The 27,704-nt window shown below is 36.1% G+C and overlaps 1 protein-coding gene across 3 annotated transcripts in view; it reads right to left on the reverse strand.

Annotated features, from left to right (window-relative positions):
• ASCC3 (activating signal cointegrator 1 complex subunit 3) overlaps positions 1-27,704 on the reverse strand; it is a 409,213-nt gene that overhangs the window by 351,771 nt on the left and 29,738 nt on the right. For all 3 annotated transcript variants that reach the window (XM_081294719.1, XM_081294720.1, XM_081294718.1), the window contains exon 4: positions 16,079-16,638. In XM_081294719.1, the coding sequence (XP_081150845.1) occupies positions 16,079-16,638 (560 nt within the window). The remainder of the gene's footprint in view (positions 1-16,078; positions 16,639-27,704) is intronic.

Here is a 27,704-nt window from a genome sequence, read left to right on the forward strand (position 1 = left end):
ACTGGTATCTAATAAACAATAGTTAAAAAATTCACCATAAAACTGGGGGAAAAAAAAAAACAGAGGGACATTAGAGAAAAAACAGCAGCAAAATTACAGTGAAAACAAACATTTTCTATGCACATTTTAATAATATATCACACTATGTCTACAAGGTTAAATATCTTTAGAAAAAAAGAAAACACCTGGGTACACAAAAATGAGAAATAACAAAGTCCTTTTAGCAATGCCCAAACAAGGAAATGAAAACAAAAAAAATGTTCTTCCTTAGAGAAGATGGGAGAAACAATCGGTTCTCAACAAACTTTCATCTTCTCTACAAAAAATAGTAGCTTTAAAAGCAAAACAAAAGCCATAAGCACTATCTAAGGTAAGGAAGAAAGTAGTAAGGAATATCCTGGCCTCTTTGAATAAACTCAGGTTTTCAGACACTGAAAGGTTCAGAACTACATATGGATTTAATATCACAATCATTGTTGTTTCTAAAAACAATGATTATGGCCAAAGTCTCCAACTTAAAACAAAATAAATCAATGGATTATGAAAGCTACTTAAATGTTTTATCTTAACATTGAGGCATGTCAATTTAACAACAGACTACAGGATTTGCAAGTCATTACAAAACAATCTTAATTAGATATGCCTCATTGCATAGTGATCCTCATTTGGATAGAATGCTAAACACAACTACTATACTGGGTTAAGAAATTCTATGATTCTAAACATTCTTTAAAAGTATAATTTTTGACTGGGGATAAAAAGTAGATTTTCTTTTGATTATCTGATGGAAAGACTGTAGAAAAAGCAATATATATTAGGCTCTCCTAGCTGAAGTGACACAGTTTTAATCCAACCTGGTTGATACTGTTGTCTTCCTTACTGCTCAGTAGTGCTAATTCTACCAAAGAGAAAGTATGGCACCTACAGAAGGGAGAAACTTTTCATAAAGCAATGATACTAACTATATAATGAGATTAATAAAAGTAATAACAATGTTGTGAGGGAAAGGGAAGATACTGGGGAATTAGAATGATCAAATTATGTGCATGTCCAAATATGACATGATGACTCTCACTATTATGCATTAAAAATAATAATACTGCCATGTTTCAGCACAGTAATATTTCAAATACCTATCATAGGTAAAAATAAATAAATAAATCACTGCATCCTGTTTGCCTAACTATAATATGCATTAAATTAGTGATTCTCAAACTGTGGTCTGAAATCTCTACAAGCCTTTCAAAAGGTCCATAAGGTCAAAATATTTCATACTAATAATAAAACATTATTTCTATTTTTCATTATCAACTTCTATGGAGTACAAAGTAAGTGAAATTTTTCCAAAATCAAATAAAGTAACATATGATATTAGCAGATTGAATGCATAAGTCCAAACACTGAATTGATTTGCAAAAACATAATACAATTCATTCCATTCTTCATACTATATATTTTAGAAATTGTTATTCATATAAAATACTCTTTAATGTAAATGATTTAGTATTATTTTAAATGATTTATAAACAAATACTGATTCAATAATTTATTAATTTTTTTAAACCTTACTGTATATATTTTTTAATACCTTTATTTTTATTTATTTACAGTGGTGCTAAGAATCAAATCCAGTGGCTCACATGTGCCTGGCAAGCGCTCTACCACTGAGCTACAACTCCTGCCCCTTATATTAAAAATTTTTATGTTTTAATTTCTGATACCATTTCAGTAGGGTTAAATAACATTTTTTAAAGCCCTTAAAAGTATTTTTAAGAGTATAAAAATTTTTTGAAAGCAAAACATTTGGGAACCACTACATTAAACATGGTAAGTATTCTACACCAAAATTTCCAGGGTGCTAGAATCTTTATGATACAAATAAGCATGAATAAAAGAGTTACCTCAGAAGACAATCTAACCAAATATCTCCTACTTCTTGGGATCAAGTACATTTCTGGAATAGGTCTAGTTTCAGACATGAACTTGTCTGGGTCAAGTAACACCATCTGCTTAGAGGCAAGAGATAATGCTAATAGCAAATGTCAAATTACGAATGCTATAAAGGAGGAGCCCCATCAGCACAAAAGCAAACCTTATGATCACATCAAAAAAACTCAAAAGTCACTTTTTCTAAGGACTGATTATAAAATAACTCCATCAGTATTTACATTGGCATCAATAGCTCTGCAAATAGCAAATACTGAAATAATACTAAGAAATATGTATGCTCTAATACATCTATAATATGCAGTCGTTCACACCCCTCTTTTCATATTTCCCAAGACCAAGTCCTCAACCATCATTTGAATAATTACTTAAAATATCCACATATAAGGCATAGATAAAAATGTATTTTCTAATCTGTGAGGAGTACAGTCAAAACTGATATGTGCAAACACTGGTGCTAACCTTAGAAAGCCTAAGTTGATGAAACATTATGCTGGTTGTTTGATATATATTGTCTCACAAATCCTTACAACAACATTGTGAAGTAAATACTTTATAATATTTAGTTCCCAAGGCTGTGGTGATTTGCCCACCATAACAACAGAGAGGCAGAGACAGAACTTGTCCTGGCTTTAGAAAAAAGAAATTCCCTCAAAGAATCTTCAGTACCTACTCTTCTCTTCAAAAAAAATCCCATGATCTACTAGATAGAAAGGAGGTCTATGCTGGGGAAAAAGTTCCAGAATTTCTAACATTGTCCTGCTTTGTGACTTTCATAAACAACTGAGCCTCAATACTTTTCATCTTTACAGAGGATATGACTCCTATACTTTGCAAGACTGGTTGTGTCAAGGAGGAAAGCCTGGTCCAGATCTACACACTTCCTAGGGGAAAAATTTCTGTTGAAAGCCCATGAACTATACAATCACAATAGACTAACCCTACCGCTACAATTCTGGTAATGAAACAACAAGCAGCAACAGGAAGACATCTATATCAATAATGGACAGGTCTTAATTAAGAAAACATAGAATGTTCAAGTCTTACCTCTGAAGATTAAAATACATTAACTTTAATAAATATTTTTAAAGTAATTAATTTCAAAAACTTGAAGAACCTTGGAGATTTCCTATTCAATCAAATGCTAAGGCTCAATAATAAAGACTATAGTCTTAAAGAAATAACTTGGTATCAGAGTTCAAAAGAAAAAATTCCTGAGGAGAGAGGTACTTAGAGGCTCAAGGTAGGGGACAAAAAGAGCACAATATTAGAAAAAGCTAAGAAGTGGCTTGTTTCATTGTTCAATACCTAGAAGAACACAGGAATACAACTGACCCTTACGTGGGCTTAGTTGTACCCATCAATCACAGAGTTGAAAATCTGCATATAATCTTTTTTAAAATTACTTGAGAACTTTATTAATAATTGCTTTCAGTTTCTTTAATTTTGAAAAAGTCAAATTGTCATTTTACAAATGAAAATAAAATTCTTGGTGAGTAAGCCGCTCCATGCTCCGCGCCGCCGTGCCCACAGCATATGTTGCCGCGTCTTAAAAGAAGAAGTAAAGATCATTAAAGGAGATCTGTCGACGAAGACTCAGCACCGTGTCAAGAAAGGGGCCTAAGTGGAGTGAATCCGCCACGACTCCAGCCAAGGCGGAGTGAGTCCATCATGACCTCAGCACGAGCAGTAAGGCTGCAGCCCCCGAGCTGCCCAGCTCCCTCGGCCCCTTCTCCTTCTCCTCTCCGCCTTTCCGTTTTGCTTCTCCCCCGCCGTCTCTCCTCCCATGCTCACTCGCTAAATCTAGATCTCAATTTCTTTCCCCCGCCCTGCCCGCTCTCTCGCGAGCCCCGTACCCGGCCCGCGCGGGCCCCGAGGCGCTGCCTCCCCTCCCCCAGCCCGTACCCCCTCCCCAGGGGTCCCGAAGGCCACAGCTGGGCCGCCGCCACTGCTGCCGCTTCCTGCGGAGCACCTTAGAGAAGACTCTTCACCGCGCCAGTGAGCTGCCGAGTAAAATGGAACAGCTGATAAGATGAGTGACAATTTAACATCTAAGTGATCCAACATGGTGGCAGACGCGGAGAGATCAAGTCTTTAACCCCTTCAGCTACGCGGGCATAGGGAGAAGTAAACTGTCAAAATACTGTTCGCTCAGGACCACTAGGCACTATTGAGCTGAAGGGGATCCCGGGCGAACAGTCTGCCCTTCTCAGAACACACCGAGCCCGGATTGGCTGCATTCTAGCTCCAGTTCGCCTGCTTCTTGTGACTCAGCACTAATGATCCGGCTGAAATAACTAGTCGGGCCACCTGAACTCACAGAGGTAAAAGCCAACTGAGCACAATAGCCAGACCCAGAGAATCAGGAGTGACATGGGACTAGCAGCGCAGAACTCCTGGCTATCGCTCCCACCAGTGCTGACAACAGAGGTCCCTTGCACCAGCTACCAGGGGAGTTGCTACCTGAGGGCAAACAAATTCGCTGGGGGTCCTCAGCCCCAAGCCCTACAAACTTAGGGTCTGAGGGAGGCAAACAGAAAGGGGGTGCCCAGGCATCCATAAAAACAGGGCTCCCAGGAGCAGCAGACCCGGCGTGTAGCCAGTATTGTGGCGAGCTTCACAGGTGAGCGGGCCCTGGCTTGAGGAACCACAAGAGAAGGCCCTAGGCACTCAGGATTGGAGACCCGCACAGTCTGGGAAGAAGAGCTGAGGCACAGTGATTGGTTCCCACCTATCAAGAAGAGAAGCCTGGCCCAGTGGGCATAGCTCCACCTACTGGAAGAGAAGTTAATCAAGCTCTATGACTGCATTTATTATTATTTTTTTTAATGATTATTATCAGTATTTTTTTAAATTTCATTTTCAGTTTTTGTTGTTGATATTGTTGTTGTTCTTTCACTTTCTTATTAATGGTTTCAATTTTTTTAATTCTTTTTATTCTATTATTATTACTATTATTTTTTAAACTTTAATTTCCATCTTTTTATTATCATTATAATTTTTTTTTGTTTGGTTTTAAATTTTTATTTTTTCGTTTTTTCTTTCTTTTCACTTTTTTTCCTTGGTATTTTCATTTCTTTTCAATTTTCTTATTCCCCCTTTCTTGAATTCTACCTACCTACACTCATTCTCTTTAGTGACTCTTCCCTTCCCTTCTAATATCTCTCCTCCCAAGCATCAAATAAATTTACAAGAATAAACAGTAACTCAGCAGTCAAACAGAACAAGAAGTAACACGAGTATAAAAAAGCAAGGAAGAAAACGAGTACAAACAATGAAGGACAGCCTAAATATTCAGGAAGACCTAGAGTCATCAGAAAAATGGCCATATAAAGAACTCAAGGAACACCTTGGACAGATGGAAACGAACCTTAAAGATCACATTGAAAAGGAATTACATAGGGGCTGGGGATGTGGCTCAAGCGGTAGCGCGCTCGCCTGGCATGCGTGCAGCCCGGGTTCGATCCTCAGCACCACATACCAACAAAGATGTTGTGTCCGCCAAGAACTAAAAAATAAATATTAAAAATTCTCTCTCTCTCTCTCTCTCTCTCTCTCTCTCTCTCTCTTTCCCCCCTCTCTCTCTCTTTAAAAAAAAAAAAAAAGAAAAGGAATTACATAAACAGATAAACGAAGAAGTTAAGCATCTTTATCAGGAGATAGAGATTATAAAAAAAATCAAACAATAATTCTAGAAATGAAGGAAACGATAAACCAAATTAAAAACTCCATCGAGAGTATCACTAACAGAGTGGAGCAAGTAGAAGCCAGAATGTCAGATAATGAAGACAAAATATATCATCTTGAAAAGAGTCTAGCCAACTCAGATAGGCTGGTAAAAAATCACAAGAAAAACATCCAAGAGATTTGGGATAACATTAAAAAACCAAACTTATGAGTCATCGGGATAGAGGAAGGCACAGACATTCAAACCAAGGGAATGAGTAACCTGCTGAATGAAATAATTACAGAAAACTTTCCAGAAATAAAAAAGGAAACAGATATACAAACTGTAGATGCATACAGGACACCGAGCACACAAAATCACAGTAGACCAACGCCAAGACACATTGTTATGAAGATATCCAATATACAGCAAAGAGAAAATATTGAAAGCTACAAATGAAAAGAGGCAGATTACATTTAGGGGTAAACCAATAAGGTTAACAACGGATTTTTCATCACAAACGCTGAAAGCGAGAAGATCCTGGAACAACGTATTTCAAACACTGAAAGACAATGGATGCCAACCAAGAATTCTGTATTCAGCAAAATTAAGCTTCAGGTACAACAACGAAATAAAAATCTTTCATGATAAACAAAAGCTAAAAGAATTTGTAGCCAGAAAACCAGCATTGCAAAGCGTCTAGAGCAAAACACTACACGAGGAAGAAATGAAAAACAATAACCAAAACCATCAGTGGGAAGTGCCTCGGTAAAGACAGAGGATGGGGGAAAAGCTAATCATGGAGAAACAAACTAAATTAGAAAAAAAAAAAAGAGATAAATAATCAAACATGGTAGGAAGTACAAACCATATATCAATAGTAACTCTAAACGTTAATGGCTAAAACTCTCCAATAAAGCGACATAGGCTGGCATCATGGATTAAAAAAACAAATCCAACAATATGCTGCCTCCAGGAGACACATCTGATTGGAAAAGACATACACAGGCTCAAGGTAAAAGGTTGGGAAAAAATATACCACGCACACGGTCCTCGTAGGCAAGCAGGGGTGGCCATCCTCATATCGAATAAAATCGACTTCAAGACTAAGTTAATCAAAAGGGATAAGGAAGGACATTATCTACTGTTAAAAGGAACCATTCACCAACAAGACATAACAATTATCAATATTTCTGCACCAAATAATGGTGCTGCGACATTCATAAAAAAAACTCTCCTCAAGTTCAAGAATCAAATAGACCACAACACAATAATCATGGGTGACTTCAACACACCGCTCTCACCATTGGACAGATCCTCCAAACAAAAGTTGAATAAAGAAACTATTGACCTCAATATCACAATCAATAACCTAGACTTAACTGACATATGTAGAATATATCAACCATCATCAAGTGGATATACTTTTTTCTCAGCAGGACATGGCTCCTTCTCAAAAATAGACCATATATTATGCCATAGGGCAACCCTCAGTAAATATAAAGGGGTGGAGATAATACCATGCATTTTATCAGATCATAATGGATTGAAACTGGATATCAATGATAAAAGAAGGAAGGAAAAATCCTACATCACATGGACAATGAACAATACATAAAGACATAAAGGAGGAAATCAAAAAATTCTTAGAGATAAATGAAAATACAGACACAACATATCGGAATCTATGGGACACAATGAAAGCAGTTTTAAGAGGGAAATTCAGCGCCTGGAGGTCATTCCTCAAAAAAAGGAAAAACCAACAAATAAATGAGCTCACACTTCATCTCAAAGCCCTAGAAAAGGAAGAGCAAAACAACAGCAAATGTAGCAGAAGGCAAGAATTAATTAAAATAGAGCAGAAATCAATGAAACTGAAACAAAAGAAACTATTGAAAAAATTAACAAAACAAAAAGCTGGTTCTTTGAAAAAATAAACAAGATTGACAGACCCTTAGCCATGCTAACGAAGAGAAGAAGAGAGAGAACTCAAATTACTAACATACGAGATGAAAAAGGCATTATCACAACAGATGCTACAGAAATACAGAAGACAATTAGAAATTACTTTGAAAACCTATATTCCAATAAAATAGAAGATAGTGAAGACATCGATAAATTTCTTAGGTCATATGATTTTCCCAGACTGAGTCAGGAGGATACACACAATTTAAACAGACCAATATCAATGGATGAAATTGAAGAAGCAATCAAAAGACTACCAACCAAGAAAAGCCCAGGACCGGATGGGTACACAGCAGAGTTTTACAAAACCTTTAAAGAAGAACTAATACCAATACTTTTCAAGTTATTTCAGGAAATAGTAAAAGAGGGAACTCTACCAAATTCATTCTATGAGGCCAACATCACCCTGATTCCGAAACCAGACAAAGACACCTCAAAGAAAGAAAACTACAGACCAATATCTCTGATGAACCTAGATGCAAAAATCCTCAATAAAATTCTGGCGAATCGGATACAAAGGCACATCAAAAAAATTGTGCACCATGATCAAGTAGGATTCATCCCTGGGATGCAAGGATGGTTCAATATATGGAAATCAATAAATGTTATTCACCACATCAATAGACTTAAAGATAAAAACCATATGATCATCTCGATAGACGCAGAGAAAGCATTTGACAAAGTACAGCATCCCTTTATGTTCAAAACATTAGAAAAACTAGGGATAACAGGAACTTACCTTGACATTGTAAAAGCTATCTATGCTAAGCCTCCGGCTAGCATCATTCTGAATGGAGAAAAATTGAAGGCATTCCCTCTAAAATCTGCAACAAGACAGGGATGCCCCCTATCACCACTTCTATTCAATATAGTTCTCGAAACACTGGCCAGAGCAATTAGACAGACGAAAGAAATTAAAGACATAAAAATAGGAAAAGAAGAACTTAAATTATCACTATTTGAGGATGACACGATTCTATACCTAGCAGACCCAAAAGGGTCTACAAAGAAACTACTAGAACTAATAAATGAATTCAGCAAAGTGGCAGGATATAAAATCAACACGCATAAATCAAAGGCATTTCTGTATATCAGCGACAAAACTTCTGAAACGGAAATGAGGAAAAACACTGCATTCACAATATCCTCAAAAAAAAATAAAATACTTGGGAATCAACCTAACAAAAGAGGTGAAAGACCTATACAATGAAAACTACACAACCCTAAAGAGAGAAATAGAAGAGGATCTTAGAAGATGGAAAAATATACCTTGTTCATGGATAGGCAGAACTAACATTATCAAAATGGCGATATTACCAAAAGTTCTCTATAGGTTTAATGCAATGCCAATCAAAATCCCAATGGCATTTCTTGTAGAAATAGATAAAGCAATCATGAAATTCATATGGAAAAATAAAAGACCCAGAATAGCAAAACCAATTCTAAGCAGGAAGTGTGAATCAGGTGGTATAGCGATACCAGATTTCAAACTTTATTACAGAGCAATAGTAATAAAAACAGCATGGTACTGGTACCAAAACAGGTGGGTGAACCAATGGTACAGAATAGAGGACACAGAGACTAATCCACAAAGCTACAACTATCTTATATTTGATAAAGGAGCTAAAAACATGCAATGGAGAAGGATAGCATCTTCAACAAATGGTGTTGGGAAAACTAGAAATCCATATGCAACAAAATGAAACTGAATCCCCTCCTCTCGCCATGCACAAAAGTCAACTCAAAGTGGATCAAGGAGCTAGATATCAAATCAGAGACTCTCCGTCTGGTAGAAGAAAAAGTTGGCTCCGATCTACAGATTGTGGGGTCGGGCTCCAAATTCCTTAATAGGACACCCATAGCACAAGAGTTAATAACAAGAATCAACAAATGGGAGTTTCTTAAACTAAAAAGTTTTTTCTCAGCAAGAGAAACAATAAGAGAGGTAAATAGGGAGCCTACATCCTGGGAACAAATTTTTACTCCTCACACTTCAGATAGAGCCCTAATATCCAGAGTATACAAAGAACTCAAAAAATTAGACAATAAGAAAACAAATAACCCAATCAACAAATGGGCCAAGGACATGAACAAACACTTCACAGAGGAGGACATACAATCAATCAACAAGTACATGAAAAAATGCTCACCATCTCTAGCAGTCAAGGAAATGCAAATCAAAACCACCCTAAGATACCACCTCACCCCAGTAAGACTGGCAGCCATGATGAAGTCAAACAACAATGAGTGCTGGCGAGGATGTGGGGAAAAGGGTACTCTTGTACACTGCTGGTGGGACTGCAAATTGGTGCGGCCAATATGGAAAGCAGTATGGAGATTCCTGGGAAAGCAACCACCATTTGACCCTGCTATTGCCCTTCTCGGACTATTCCCTGAAGACCTTAAAAGAGCACGCTACAGGGATACTGCCACATCGATGTTCATAGCAGCACAATTCACAATTGCTAGACTGTGGAACCAACCCAGATGCCCTTCAATAGATGATTGGATAAAAAAAAAATGTGGCATCTATACACCATGGAGTATTACGCAGCACTAAAAAATGACAAAATCACGGAATTTGCAGGGAAATGGATGGCACTAGAGCAGATTATGCTCATTGAAGCTAGCCAATCCCTAAAAAACAAATACCAAATGTCTTCTTTGATATAATGAGAGCAACTAAGAACAGAGCAGGGAGGAAGAGCAGGAAGAAAAGATTAACATTAAACAGAGACATGAGATGGGAGGGAAAGGGAGAAAAAAAGGGAAATTGCATGGAAATGGAGGGAGACCCTCATTGTTATACAAAATTACATATAAGAGGTTGTGAGGGGAATGGGATAACAAACATGGAGGGAAATAAATTACAGTAGATGGGTTAGAGAGAGAAGAGGGGAGGGGAGGGGAGGGGGGATAGTAGAGGATAGGAAAGGTAGCAGAATACAACAGTCACTAATATGGCAGTATGTAAAACTGTGGATGTGTAACCGATGTGATTCTGCAGTCTGTATTTGGGGTAAAAATGGGAGTTCATATCCCACTTGATTCTATTGTTTGAAATATGATATGTCAAGAGCTTTGTAATGTTGTGAACAACCAATAAAAAAAAAAATAAAAATAAATAAAATAAAATTCTTAAAAATATCAACTGACCAGATATGCATGATTTTTAAAATTTTAAAGTATACAGAGAACAACCAGGCTTAACACACACACACACACACACACACACACACACACACACACGTCATTACCAAAGTGACATCTTTAAGTAAAAAGATAAAATAAAATAAAAACTCCAGTTTACACAGATAATGCAGAGAGTCCTAGTTATCTGGTCAAGAGACAAACAGCAAACACTTAAGGTCTTCTATTCCAATATTTTGTTCATTTCTTATTGCTGGAATTTCATATTCATTCCTCTAGCTGAACGTGTGGATGATGATAGTGATGATAAAAATGACATTCACTCATCTCTCTTACCAAGCCTTGGAAGAGTGGATGAACTCTCAACCAGTGAATTTGCTGCTTTTAACTCTGCCATCTTGTGGCTTCGATTTTCAGGACATCTATATATTGGTGACTGAAGTTGCTGTGGTACCAGTGTCGAGGGGGCTACTGACCTTTAGTCTCATCTCCTTGATATTTCTTATCCTTTTTGTTGCTGTCTTCTCCAGACTGTCTTAGGCAAGGAGGGTACCTGAAGAATCATGGTCTACATGCCTAATACATATTCTCTACAACTGGACTATCTTTTTTTCCTGCAGCCTGGTTGTCAGCAGCCTCCCTCACCTTTCCATGCACAGGAAGGTTGGAATATTGTAGTTCATGCTTCATGGAGTCTCCATAGGAGTAAAGTGACAATCTTCATCTTCAGTAGGACCAGCTTTGTTGGGCTTGGCCTTCCCAAGCACTCTGGGATCCCTCTTTTCTTTCCTCACATGCTCACTATTCTGGTAATTCTGCTGGTAATTGCATGGAAGATTCCTACAATGTAGACAGCATCTACAATGGCTGAAGACTGCTATGTATTTATACCCTTGAACTAAAACTTTACCAGGGCCTATAACATCTTCCACCTCCACATAATTTTTTACTTCAACAGCATCAAATTACACAGTCTCTCCATCTCCTGCACTGTAAAGGTACTTCCTGAAGTTACTCTTTTATGGCAGTATAGTATACAAATATATCATTCCTGTTGGTTAAAACAAATCTATTCCTCAAAATAAACTTTTTAAGGTTCCTCAAACCTTCCCTGAGTAACTGTGTCCTGTACAACTGTCTGTGGTGCCAGGCACGGTGTCCATAGCACCGAGGGAGGGGCAGAGGGGCAGCAGGCAACTACTTGGCCTCACTGCTCTGACTGCTGAGAGTTTAGTGAAATCCACTGTCTGTTATCCACTCCCAAGAGAACTCCACTTGTAACTTTTGTTTCCTCTAAAACGTAACTACTGATAATCTGCTGTTGATAACATACACAGTGGGTTAACACATACTTTGCATTATATGTGTGTGTGTGTGTATGTATAAATAAAATATATAGTGGAAAATATGCAAGAACTTCAAGAGATCCTTCTTACTGCCATATTAAATTTATTGAAGAGGTGAACTGCTTACAAGAAGATAATTAGTATTTTAAGTGGATACAACATTTGAGCTCACCAAATCAGAAACAGTAGAGGGCTACCAAATTATTATAGTAGCAATGTACGCATTACTACGTTTAATTTTATACATATACAATTAATACTACAACTTTATAATGGCTTATATTTCTCTCATCTGCAAGTGATGTCATGTGTGGTATGTGTTTGCATAAGTTCTGATAAATTTTAACTTGTTATCAAGTTGGGTATATGCATAGTGGTAAATTATAACAGAGACTATCATCTATATACATTTGATACATTCATGACATGTCGTCGTCTTAGGTTTCTTGATTTCTCTTCTGGGCTACACTGTTCATCTACAAGTTGTCTCAAATTATTGCAAATCTTGAAAAAATCTGCATGTAAGAGGACCTGGGTAGTTCAAACTCATGTTGTTCAAGGGTCGCCAAATCACATTAAGGAACAAACATGCTTTCAGCATAAAAGTAGCTTTTTGTATGCTTCTTTTAATTTGTATGCAAAAATATGTTCCCATGGCTCTTATAAATTTCTGGAGTAACAGCAAACAACATGATTACTTAAACATTCTTAAACAGTCAAATAAAAGCTTAAAAACAAATGAAAATTCCTGTGCTATCATAGGAACTGGTTACCTTTTAATTACCTTTGAAAGAGGGTAATACAAGTGCACAGAAAAATTATTTAAAGCATAAAATTAATTGAAGCATAAAAATAAAAAACTTATACTGTGGAACAAATAGATATCATAACGATTGCTAATTTTCTTTTTTGAAGATATTTTTAGCTGTAGGTGGACACAATACCTTGATTTTATTTATTTTTTATGTGGTGCTGAGGATGAAACTCAGTGACCCACACATGCTAGGAAAGTGATCCACCACTGAGTCATAACCCCAGCCCCTGTTCATTTTCATTCATAGATAAGAAAACCAAAATACTGAGGGGATGAACCTTTTAAAACTCTACAACTCAAGCCACTGGCAAATTGTAAAGTATTTACTTATGTGTTCAACTATCCATCAAATTCTGGTTGAAAAAGCAATGAACCAGACCAACTAGGCTTCAGAATAGCTTATAATATACTTTAAAAAGATATACAAGGATTTTCCCTTAATTGTCTCTTTCCTATTTGTTCTCCCTTGTCTCTTCTCACACCCCCTTTGCATCCTACATATGTCTGAACACATGGTGTTCTTTCTCTAGTTTGAAATTTGCTCCCTAATTTCCTGGTCCACTTGGAAACGTTGTATCTAGTCATATTTTAAGAGTTAGCTTACCCTTAAATTCCTCTACAAATACTCCTCTACAAATATAAAACCCTCTACAGAGTCTATGACTTGTTCTTTTATGCCCCCATTTGTATATATAGTAGAATATATATGATATTTTTAAAGTGCTCTTTTTGTTGTGAAGCTTTCATTAATTTAATAAAATTAGTCCCTTAAAAATTTCCATACATTTTCTTCTATTTGAATGGACCAACACATTCTTTGGGGAGCTTACAAATTAGCAAGAACAAACAGTAAACAATTAAATTTAATTACATATAAAAATATAAGGGACTGGGGTTATGGATCAGTGGTAGAGTGTTTGCCTAGCATGTGTGAGGCACTGGGTTCGATCCTCAGCACTACATAAAATAAATGAATAAAATAAATGTCTATCAACAACTAAAAAAAATTTTAAAAAAGAATAATAAGGAAGAAGATACTTTTAAGAATTCAAGATTCACAGAAAATGACCAGGTGTGATGGCATATACCTGTAATCCCAGCAACTCTGCCTGAAGCAGGAGGATCTCAAGTTTGAGGCCAGCTTGGGCATAAAAAGTTATATGTGATATGTCTTTTCCTGTTTAATAATTAATTCAATGTAAGCAAGGTTGCTGTCCTATTCATTTTTTTATGTCCATTAACTTGAACTGTACCTAGTAATATAGTATTCAATAAACACATGACAAATTGGTGGATACCCCCATTCAATCTGACCTTGCAATGAAACCAATTATGAGAAAATCCTAAGAACCAGAATATATTCTCCCTTCAATAATGAGATTCAGTTATTTTAAGGGTGTGGTGATGAACTAAGAAATACAAACTTTATTCTAGATATTCAGAAGTAAATAGAATAGTTTTATGGTTTACTCAGAAAATATCCATTAGTCTGATGTTTACAAGTTTCAGTTTACAATTAAATAGGCTATCTGCTATATATTCAATTATAATAAGCAAATATCTGTAAGATTTTTTAAATCACAATTTTTAAAATACTTATTATTTCCACAGTAATTAATAAAATTCATTTAATAATGTAGAACAGATCTGATATAAGTTAAACCAAGTCTGAAACATTCAAGGTATATAAGACTGATCATAGAACTAAGAAATCAGAAGTAAGGTATCTTACTTCCAAACTAAGGTTAATCAGCACAATATTTATCACTACCATGGGACTGTTCCCTCAAAATTTAGTTACCTAATTCCCTAAATTAATTAAAAATTATTCTCCCCTGTATTCCTGATACTTCAAATTATTTAAAACCTTAATTCCAATAATAACCACAAAAATAATTATATCTATATTGTAGTGAGTATTTACCACATGCTACTTTCCAGCTCATATATGGTATCATATTTAATGCTTACACAAATCCTTTTTCTTGATATTGGTATTCACTTGAAAATGAGCTTCTGAGAGATTGAATTACCTATTCTCACAAGCAATAAATAGGAAAAGAAGACATATCTGGTTTCAAAGCCTCTGCCCTTCCTATAATAGTACGTCATCTCTCTTTTTTTAATGTCATCTCTCTTAATCTTCACCAAATATATTACTCAATCTATCCAGTATTAAAATTGGGTTAACCGTAATTTTAAATTTATGAAATGATAGCAGATTAAGGGCAAAACTAAAACCCTGAAGATAAACTTTTCACCACTTCAAATATAACCAAATCGCAGCACAAAAAGAAATTAAAATCATGCTTTCCTTCACATGACAGGAGAAAACTTATAAAAATACTCTATTGAACAAATGATCTAAAATATCAATCCAATTATTTCTAGATCAATCTGTTTTTCAAGTTACGGTTTCAAACAGAAATAAATAAAAAAGTTTTTCTAAATCAATAAGTCATTTAATATGAGGATAAAATTACTAATATTTTGAAGTTTGTTGTTTTTATTCACAGAACTCTTACAAATATAAAATGCTATACAGTTATTACTAGAGTGCTATATAATTTATCATTCAAATCTATTTTTTTCAGAATAAATGTACTAATTACAACAGGACAACAGATTTAAACAGGACTATGCCAATAATTGGCACACACAGAGGCTCAACTATTGCCTTGTGACTCTTCCACTATTCATTATTCTGTCAGTCTTTTTGTTAACTATACACTGGACAATTATATACATGCCTGCTAGGTAAAATCACTGGCTACATAATTGAGTCCTATAGCATAATGTTAAAAGAGTACTTTCTTTGCTAACTATCTATGTTTTAAAAAGCTATTTTGAGCCAGACACAATGGCTGACACCTGTAATCCCAGTGGTTCAGGAGGCTGAGGCAGGTGGATTGAAAGTACAAACTCAGCCTCAGCAACTTAGTAAGACACTGTCTCAAAATAAAAAATAAAAAAAGATGGGAGTGTAGCTAAGTTGTTAAAGGTCTCCTGGGTTGGAGCTATATAATTAAGTGGTACAATTTGGGCTCAGAATGCCATAGGCCCTGGGTTTGATTTCTAGTGCGCGCACGCGCGCACACACACACACACACACACACACACAAAATTTCAAAAGCCTGTTTCATTAAGATGGTTCACATTTACGTAAAACTTCAATAACTTCAACCATACCTCATCCTGAAGTTCGTCACCACTTTTAACAGAAGCAAGCATGTCATATAAAGTACAGCAAAGATCTTCTACTCTTGGTGCTTCAGTCATTTCCTTCAAAGTTGCATTTAAGTACTTTTCAACTTCACACCACAAAAAGGAGCCATTTGTTTTTTCCACAGGCTTGAGCTCTGGGGTGGAATGCTCCTGAAAATGTTCATTCAGAAACTTTCTGTAATCTAGGCTTATAGTTTTCTGGGCTTCACCATTTATTGGCAGTTCATCAAAGTGGTCCAGATCATGCATGTCAAATGAAAATGCTAAATTTTTACCAAAAAATACTGCATCACTAGATTCCTTTTCTGTCTTCTGGACAAGAGCAGTAAGATCATCTTGATTAAAATGAGAAATGATTCGATTAGTGGCATTACAAGCTGTAGTAGCAGATGATGATGGAAAGGGACCAAACATCTGTTTGATAGCCTTTGTCTCCATGTGACCAACAGAATCCGTCAAGTGAAATGTCATAAACAGAAATGCAGCCCCACTTTCAATTGCTTCTCTCCCATTATCTGTTCCAACTATTCAAAAACAAAGAAACATTATTAGCTCAATTGAATCATGATTCAACTTACAATTTTCAAAATAAAATAACTACAAACATTTTGAGCTAAATCCCAACAGTCAAAACATACTAAGGTAAACAGTCAATTCAGGAGCAGAAAAATCTATGCCCAAATTCCTGAAGAATTATCCTAGGTAAATAAACCATTATCAGTAATTAATCTATATGTAAGTTCAGAAACTACCTAACAACAATCCTTTCTTAAAAGAATTTATAACACTAGCTTAAATTTATTTAAAACCAAACTTTAAAGACTGATTTGATGAGCTACTTAAATAAACCATAATAAGTGCAAAAAAACTCTGAATTATAGACTGGAACAAAATCCCAATGATATATAACTGCCTTTCCAATTTGTACCATAAACGTACATGGCAAAAGACAGATCAGACAGATAGATAGATAGATAGATAGATAGATAGACAGACAGACAGACACATAAAAGTGAGCTAGCTCTCATTCAAAAGCATGTAATATAACCAAGTCTGAATATAATTAACGAGCCATATGATGAAGCATAAAAGAAAGCTGCTATTTAAAAGAGACCAGAAGGAAATTCCTCACTACAGTAGAAGGTAAAGGAACAGCCTTACCTTCTATATCCAATTTTCAGAAAGAAAAGAACCTGTTATTTGTGACAGATAATTTCAAAGAATATTGTTACAGGAGAAAAAAAAAAGAACTGAAACTTTCAAGAGGTCCTAAAGTCAATGTGACCTATCTAAAGTAATAGTGGCAAAGTTAGTAATATAATTAACACTGGTACTTTCCTGAAAGCATGGCTCTGACATTATCACTCACAAATCTTAAACAGCTTACACAGCTGGATCCAGATTCCTACATACTTGGAAACTGAACCCATCACTTTTTTTTTTTTTTCAGTCTTATTGGCTATTATATATTTTCTGTTCTAGTCAAAAAGGATTTTTTAACATTCAAAATCATCCCACCAGGCATGGTAACACCTATAGTCCCAGCTTCTCAGGAGGCTGAGGCACAAGGACCACTTGAGCCAAGGAATTCAAAGCAAGCCTGGACAATATAGGGAAATACTGTTTAAAAAAATAAATTAATTAAAAATTTTAAAGTTGGGAAAAAAAAGAGATCTTATGCTATGCTTAAGTCCTTTCATATACTTATTTGTCTTCTTCCAGAGCCTCATTGTTCCAAATCCTGCCAATATTTACAATTCCAAATTTCAGTTGCCTGTTTCAAGGACAGTACAATGTTGTAGATTTTTTTAAAATTTCTTCACTGTAACTAGTTACATATGATAATTGGTTGATTTACACTAAACACAGGCCTCACTGACTACATTTTTACACAATGCCTCAGTAACATTTTTACTATATTGATATAGAAGAGTAATAGTTTATATGTGTGAAAATAAACCATTTTATAATATTATTCCTATTTTCTTTAAATATGAAGTCTTGACTTATTTATTATAAGGTAATTTATAGAACACAGGCATACAATTTTTCCTCTTGTATTTAAGAAAACACATGAAAAGGAGCTGGTGTGGTGGCTCAGCAGTAGAGCGCTTGCCTAGCATGTGTGAGGCACTGGGTTCAATTCTCAGCCCCACATATAAATAAAGGTCCATCAACAACTAATAAAATATTGAAAAAACTCTATAAACGATATAGTGCTTTTAAATTAATTGAATGGGACTTTGTACATTTGACTTATTCATTATGTACCTTTCACTTCTTGGAGATTTAGATTTAGGATATTTAGGGCTTGTGATAATTCTACAGATAATTAAACAAGTTTGGTACTACTGATAATAAACTCTGAGCAAAAATGGAATTCACATTTAAAAACTCATTCTATATCTAAATTATAAATATACAGGCTTTTGTAAAGATGCCATTGTCATCATTTTTCAAGTTGTATATTTATAAAACAATATACTATAAACTTTCACAATATTATCTCCACTTTTTGGATGATAAAATGCAAGCAGTTTGAAATTCTGGGTCAGATCAAACAGCTAAATCATTAAACAAGATTCACAGCAATCTTAATTTCTAGACAAAAGTTCTTTTCACTACATCACACTGATTCCCTGTATATTCCTAGAAACTAGATTTATGTCTAATTCTTATTTACTAAATAAATTTAAATAAATAAATAAATAAATAAATCTTTGGAAATTATGCAATAAACAATAAAGTCCTACTATATCACTAAAATGGGATTAACTTAAATATTTACTAATAAATTAATGGTTAGTTATGGTATAACCATAAATGGCATTCCTTAAACATGCAGGATTTACATATCTTGCCATAAAGAAAACATATTAAAAAGTAATGAGTCCATTTTAATTATTTTATTTTTATTTATTTAGCAGTAGCAGGGATTGATCCCAGGGGTACTCTACCATTGAATACTCCTTTCTACTTTTAAAATTTAAGACAGAATATCACTGAGGACCTCTTTCTATTTTTAAATTTTAAGACAGGATATCACTAAGCTGTCAGGGCAGTCCTCAAACTTGGGATCTGTCTCAGTCTCCTGCATAAATGGAATTACAGGTATGTACCACCAGGCCTGGCACAAGTCCATTTTTTAATAAAAGGAAAATAAACGTAGACTCAGAATATTTAAAAAAAAGATAATAAATAGCATTTTAGGAATATAAAGATTTTTAATGTGCATTTTAATGTAATATTTTATTAACAAATATTTGTCTTGCCTACTTCACAGTTATACTATAAGATTTGAAAATACTTCAAAATTTTTAAACTTAGTTGAGTAGTGGTGCTTCATAAATGTTCACAGCCTTACATAACGACTAGCTCTTCTTCCGTGCAACTCAATCAGATGTCCAAGTTAGACTTAAAACCCACCACACATGTTCACTTCACACAGCAGTTTCTCAAAAATGAATCTCTATGCACCTGAACTATGCTACTCTGAGAACTCAAAATCTAAGAACCTCACTAGCATTTGTTGCCACAAATAGCAACCCAACAAAGACGCTGACTACTGCATTCTGAAAACAATGGGTTTCCCAGGTCTAAGGCACAGGAGGACTTGTGGTTGTGCAGTGGGCCAGCAACCACTCAAGGGTGTCTCCCAGCTCCACCAAGAGGACCTGAGCTCTAGTGCTTGGTCCGCATTTAATGACACAGTTGACCACGAGTATCTGCTGTCAGCCTACTGACGGGATGAATGGGCTGATCATTGGAGGAGAATTCTAGACATTGTAGAAGAGAAGGTGGTACCCCAACTGGCTGGTATAACCAATCCATTAAGCCAGCGGTCTTTTGGCAACTGAAATATATGACTAGTGTTTGTAAAACACAGATAAAGTATCTGAGGAGTGAATTATCTAATGTACAAAAGTTCTGCAGGCCCCACCCTCATTCTAAAAAGGTAAACTGTCAGAGGAAACCTATGTGCTTTACTCTTAACCAAGTGAATTTACTCCAAAGAGCAAAACAGAAAACTTGGGTTTTCTTCAGGAAGGGGCAGCCTCAGAAACAGCACGTGATATGCTTCCAGAATACAAATCTGTAATTAGTCATGCCCTTGTTTTCTAAAGTGCATCCAAATCCGGACATGTTACATTAATTGTGAGAATCTTGTTCCCAATTAACTTATTTATTTTTCTTTATACTTACACAAATTTTGTACTGAATTATCTTTTTAAATGGCCGGGCTGGTCGATTCCAATATGGCGGCGGGCGCGGAGAGATCAAGTCTCTGACCTCTTCAGCTGTGCAGGCATAGGGAGTCCTAAACAACCTAAATCTGTTTGCTCAGATCACTAGGCAATGCTGAGCTGACGTGGATCTGGGGCAAACAGTCTGGGCCTCTCAGAACACACACTGAGCCCAGATCGGCTGAATTCAAGCTCCCATTCGCCTGCTTCCCGCAGACAACCAGCTGTGACTCAGCACTAATCCCTCTGGCTGAAACAACTATTCGGCCCTTCTGTTCCTACGGAGGTAAATGCCAACCGAGCCTTCATAGCTAGTGGCCACAGGTTTGAAACGGGGCTTGGGAGAGACAGTTAAGCACCCACCCGATGCATTGGTCACCCGGCAAAGGGAAACGAACTGTTGCCATTTGCAAGACATACCACCATGGTAGAGAATTGATGTCATCAGACTGAGGCGGAGAGATAACTTCATTGAAACCTGCGGCTACAGGTGTGTAATTCCCTAGCCTTCCCTCTCCACACATCGGGGAAACCTTAAGGACCCATCCCAGCTCTCCCGTAAGGGCCCCTCCCAGCTCTCCCGTGAGCGCAATAGCCAGACCGAGGGAAACAGAGGTGGCGCGGAACCCGGGGTGCGGAACTACCACTCCCACCAGTGCTGACAGCTGAGGTCTCTTGCACCAGCTACCGGGGGCGTGACTACCGGAGGGCAAGTAAAATTCGCTGAGGATTCTCAGCCACAAGCTCTACAAACTTAGGGTCTGAGGGAAAGGCAAACTGGAAGAGTGTGCCCAGTCGTTCATGAAAACAGGGCTCCCGGGAGCAGCAGACCTGGCATGTAGCCAGTATTGTGGTGAGCGGCACCTGTGAGAGGGGCCTGGCTAGAGGAAAACTGGGAAGTGACTAGACACAAGAGGAGAACCTAGGCACTCAGGATTGGAGACTCGCCCAGTCTGGGAGGAGCTGTTGCACAGTGATTGGTTCCCGCGTATTGACAGGAGAAACTTGGCCTGGTGGGCACAGCGCCACCTACTGGAAGAGAAGTTAATCAAACTCTAAGACTGCATTTATTAGTTTTTTTTTTCTTTTTTCTTTTCTCTTTTTTTTTGATTCGGGTTTTTCTTTCATTTTCATTTTTCTTTCTTGTTTTCTTTAAATTTTTTTTACAGTTTTTTTTTAATTTTTTTATTGCAATTCTAGTTTTAATTTTTTTATTATTCTTTTTTAAAAAATTTTTTTCTTTTTTTATTTCCTATTTTTTTTCTTCTTTTGTCTTTTCATTTCTTTTCAATTATCTTATCCCCCCTTCCTTGAATTCTACCGGCTAACTCTCATTCTCTTTAGTGACTTCTTCCCTTCCCTTCTAATACCTTTCCTCCCAAGCATCAAATAAATTTATAGGAGTAAACAGTAACTCAGCAGTCAAACACAACAAGAAGTAACATGAGCAGCTTCAAAAAGCAAGGAAGAAAAGGAGTACAAACAATGCAGGACAGCCTAAATATTCAGGAGGACCGAGAGTCATCAGAAAAATGGTCATATAAAGAACGCAAGGAATACCTTAGACAGATGGAATGGAACCTTAAAGAGGATACAAGACAGCAAATTCAAGCAGCGAAAGAACACATTGAGAATGAATTACATAAACAGATAAAAGAAGAAGTTAAGCATCTTTATCAGGAGATAGAGATTATAAAAAATAATCAAACAATAATTCTAGAAATGAAGGAAACGATAAACCAAATTAAAAACTCAATTGAGAGTATCACTAACAGAGTGGAGCAAGTAGAAGCCAGAACGTCAGATAATTAAGACAAAATATATCATCTAGAAAAGAGTCTAGCCAACTCAGAAAGGCTGGTAAAAAATCACGAGAAAAACATCCAAGAGTTATGGGATAACATAAAAAAACCAAACTTACGAGTCATCGGGATAGAAGAAGGTACAGAGATTCAAACCAAGGGAATGAGTAACCTGCTGAATGAAATAATTACAGAAAACTTTCCAGAAATAAAAAAGGAAACAGATATACAAATTGAAGATGCATACAGGACACCGAGCACACAAAATCACAGTAGACCAATGCCAACACACATTGTTATGAAGATATCCAATATACAGAACAAAGAGAAAATATTAAAAGCTACAAGAGAAAGGAGACAGATTACATTCAGGGGTAAACCAATAAGGTTAACAACGGATTTTTCATCACAGACACTGAAAGCAAGAAAGTCATGGAACAATGTATTTCAAACACTGAAAGACAATGGATGCCAACCAAGAATTCTGTATCCAGCAAAATTAAGCTTCAGGTATGACAACGAAATAAAAATCTTTCATGATGAACAAAAGTTAAAAGAATTTGCAGCCAGAAAACCAGCATTGCAAAGCATTTTGAGCAAAACACTACACGAGGAAGAAATGAAAAACAATAACCAAAACCATCAGTGGGAAGTGCCTCAGTAAAGACAGAGGGCGAGGGGAAAGATAATCATGGAGAAACAAACTAAATTTTTTTAAAAAAGGATAAATAATCAAACGTGGATGGAAGTACAAACCATATATCAATAGTAACTCTGAATGTTAATGGCTTAAACTCTCCAATAAAGCGACATAGACTGGTATCATGGATCAAAAAGCAAATCCAACAATATGCTGCCTCCAGGAGACACATCTGATTGGAAAAGACATACACAGGCTGAAGGTGAAAGGATGGGAAAAAATATACCACGCACACGGTCCTCGTAAGCAAGCAGGGGTGGCCATCCTCATATCGAATAAAATCGACTTCAAGACTAAGTTAATCAAAAGGGATAAAGAAGGACATTATATACTGTTAAAAGGAACCATTCACCAACAAGACATAACAATTATCAATATTTATGCTGCGACATTCATAAAAAAAATTCTCCTCAAGTTCAAGAATCAAATAGACCACAACACAATAATTATGGGTGACTTCAACACACCTTTCTCACCATTGGACAGATCCTCCAAACAAAAGTTGAATAAAGAAACTATAGAACTCAATACCACAATCAATATCCTAGACTTAACTGAATATATCAACTATCATCAAATGGATATACTTTTTTTCTCAGCAGTACATGGATCCTTCTCAAAAATAGACCATATATTATGCCATAGGGCAACCCTCAGTAAATATAAAGGGGTGGAGATAATACCATGCATTTTATCTGATCATAATGGATTGAAACTGGATATCAATGATAAAAGAAGGAAGGAAAAATCCTACATCACATGGACAATGAACAATACATAAAGACATAAAGACATAAAGGAGGAAATCAAAAAATTCTTAGAGATAAATGAAAATACAGACACAACATATCGGAATCTATGGGACACAATGAAAGCAGTTTTAAGAGGGAAATTCATCGCCTGGAGGTCATTCCTCAAAAAAAGGAAAAACCAACAAATAAATGAGCTCACACTTCCATCTCAAAGCCCTAGAAAAGGAAGAGCAAAACAACAGCAAATGTAGCAGAAGGCAAGAAATAATTAAAATCAGAGCGGAAATCAATGAAATTGAAACAAAAGAAACTACTGAAAAAATTAACAAAACTAAAAGTTGGTTCTTCGAAAAAATAAATAAGATCAACAGACCTTTAGCCATGCTAACAAAGAGAAGAAGAGAGAGAACTAAAATCACTAACATACAAGATGAAAAAGGCAATATCACAAGAGATGCTACAGAAATACAGAAGACAAGTAGAAATTATTTTGAAAACCTATATTCCAATAAAATAGAAGATAGTGAAGACATCGATAAATTTCTTAAGTCATATGATTTGTCCAGACTGAGTCAGGAGGATACACACAATTTGAACAGACCAATATCAATGGATGAAATTGAAGAAGCAATCAAAAGACTACCAACCAAGAAAAGCCCAGGACCGGATGGGTACACAGCGGAGTTTTACAAAACCTTTAAAGAAGAATTAATACCAATACTTTTCAAGTTATTTCAGGAAATAGAAAAAGAGGGAGCTCTTCCAAATTCATTCTATGAGGCCAACATCACCCTGATTCCGAAACCAGACAAAGACACCTCAAAGAAAGAAAACTACAGACCAATATCTCTAATGAACCTAGATGCAAAAATCCTCAATAAAATTCTGGCGAATCGAATACAAAAACACATCAAAAAAATTGTGCACCATGATCAAGTAGGATTCATCCCTGGGATGCAAGGATGGTTCAATATATGGAAATCAATAAATGTTATTCACCACATCAATAGACTTAAAGATAAAAACCATATGATCATCTCGATAGACGCAGAGAAAGCATTTGACAAAGTACAGCAACCCTTTATGTTCAAAACATTAGAAAAACTAGGGATAACAGGAACTTACCTTGACATTGTAAAAGCTATCTATGCTAAGCCTCAGGCTAGCATCATTCTGAATGGACAAAAGTTGAAGGCATTCCCTCTAAAATCCAGAACAAGACAGGGATGCCCTCTATCACCACTTCTATTCAATATAGTTCTCGAAACACTGGCCAGAGCAATTAGACAGATGAAAGAAATTAAAGGCATAAAAATTGGAAAAGAAGAACTTAAATTATCACTATTTGCAGATGACATGATTCTATACCTAGCAGACCCAAAAGGGTCTACAAAGAAACTACTAGAACTAATAAATGAATGCAGCAAAGTGGCAGGATATAAAATCAACACGCATAAATCAAAGGCATTTCTGTATATCAGCGACAAAACTTCTGAAACGGAAATGAGGAAAAACACTCCATTCACAATATCCTCAAAAAAAAATAAAATACTTGGGAATCAACCTAACAAAAGAGGTGAAAGATTTATACAAAGAAAACTACAGAACCCTAAAGAGAGAAGTAGAAGAAGATCTTAGAAGATGGAAAAATATACCCTGTTCATGGACAGGTAGAACTAACATTATCAAAATGGCGATATTACCAAAAGTTCTCTATAGGTTTAATGCAATGCCAATCAAAATCCCAACAGCATTTCTTGTAGAAATAGATAAAGCAATCATGAAATTCATATGGAAAAATAAAAGACCCAGAATAGCAAAAGCAATTCTAAGCAGGAAGTGTGAATCAGGCAGTATAGCAATACCAGATTTCAAACTATATTACAGAGCAATAGTGACAAAAACAGCATGGTACTGGTACCAAAACAGGCGGGTGGACCAATGGTATAGAATAGAGGACACAGAGACTAATCCACAAAGTTACAACTATCTTATATTTGATAAAGGGGCTAAAAGCATGCAATGGAGGAAGGATAGCATCTTCAACAAATGGTGTTGGGAAAACTGGAAATCCATATGCAACAAAATGAAACTGAATCCCTTTCTCTCGCCATGCACAAAAGTTAACTCAAAATGGATCAAGGAGCTTGATATCAAATCAGAGACTCTGCGTCTGATAGAAGAAAAAGCTGGCTCCGATCTACAGATTGTGGGGTCGGGCTCCAAATTCCTTAATAGGACACCCATAGCACAAGAGTTAATAACAAGAATCAACAAATGGGACTTAATTAAACTTAAAAGTTTTTTCTCAGCAAGAGAAACAATAAGAGAGGTAAATAGGGAGCCTACATCCTGGGAACAAATCTTTACTCCTCACACTTCAGATAGAGCCCTAATATCCAGAGTATACAAAGAACTCAAAAAATTAGACAATAAGATAACAAATAACCCAATCAACAAATGGGCCAAGGACCTGAACAGACACTTCTCAGAGGAGGATATACAATCAATCAACAAGTACATGAAAAAATGCTCACCATCTCTAGCAGTCAGAGAAATGCAAATCAAAACCACCCTAAGATACCATCTCACTCCAGTAAGATTGGCAGCCACTATGAAGTCAAACAACAAGAAGTGCTGGCGAGGATGTGGAGAAAAGGGTACTCTTGTACATTGCTGGTGGGACTGCAAATTGGTGCGGCCAATTTGGAAAGCAGTTTGGAGATTCCTGGGAAAGCTGGGAATGGAACCACCATTTGACCCTGCTATTGCCCTTCTCGGACTATTCCCTGAAGACCTTAAAAGAGCATGCTACAGGGATACTACCACATCGATTTTCATAGCAGCACAATTCACAATAGCTAGACTGTGGAACCAACCCAGATGCCCTTCAATAGATGAATGGATAAAAAAAAATGTGGCATCTATACACCATGGAGTACTATGCAGCAATAAAAAATGACAAAATCATAGAATTTGCAGGGAAATGGATGGCACTAGAGCAGATTATGCTTAGTGAAGCTAGCCAATCCCTAAAAAACAAATACCAAATGTCTTCTTCTTTGATATAATGAGAGCAACTATGAACAGAGCAGGGAGGAAGAGCAGGAAGAAAAGATTAACATTAAACAGAGACATGAGATGGGAGGGAAAGGGAGAGAAAAGGGAAATTGCATGGAAATGAAGGGAGACCCTCATTGCTTTACAAAATTACATATAAGAGGTTGTGAGGGGAATGGGAAAATAAACAAGAAGAGAAATAAATTACAGTAGATGGGGTAGAGAGAGAAGATGGGAGGGGAGGGGAGGGGGGATAGTCGGGGATAGGAAAGGTAGCAGAATACAACAATTACTAATAGGGCATTATTTAAAATTGTGGATGTGTAACCGACGTGATTCTGCAATCTGCATTTGGGGTAAAATTGGGAGTTCATAACCCACTTCAATCTAATGTATGAAATATGATATGTCAAGAGCTTTGTAATGTTGTGAACAACCAATTAAAAAAAATAAAATTAAAAAAAAATAAAAAAAATTAAAAAAAAATGGCCGGGCTGAAGTTAGTTAACATCTGCATTAAATTTCTCAAGCTTTTTCTATCTGCTTATACTCTTGTACTCTAAAAGGACTGGGATTTTAAGTTGTCTAGTTTTGGCCACAAAATATTTTAATCAAAACATATTAAGTAACCAATTTGCAAAAGTGTCAGAAATTTCAGAACTTAAAGCTTTTAGTGAAGTTAGTCTAGAAACCTAACCACTTGGATATCTAATTTTCTATCCATAAATCAATGAAAAAACCTAAAAAAAAAAAAAAACTGGCTACAATATTTCAACTGCAACACATTTAAAGAGAGGGACTCAGAATGACACTGGAATACTTTTTTTTGTTAGCAAATATTTGCCTTGACTACTTCACAGTTATATTGTGAGCAATGAGATGTGAAATGCAGAGTAAACTATAAAATATTTCTCAGAATACTAAGAAAAAGTCAAAATAAATGAAATAGTCCTGCCATAAATAACTAAGTGAAGAGCAGGATTTGAATTCAATTTATCTGGCTGATTGTAGCATTCATATTACAAGTCATCT

The sequence above is a fragment of the Spermophilus citellus genome (assembly GCF_964194105.1).
Source record: "Spermophilus citellus genome assembly, chromosome: 5".
In the NCBI taxonomy this organism is placed as follows: domain Eukaryota; kingdom Metazoa; phylum Chordata; class Mammalia; order Rodentia; family Sciuridae; genus Spermophilus; species Spermophilus citellus.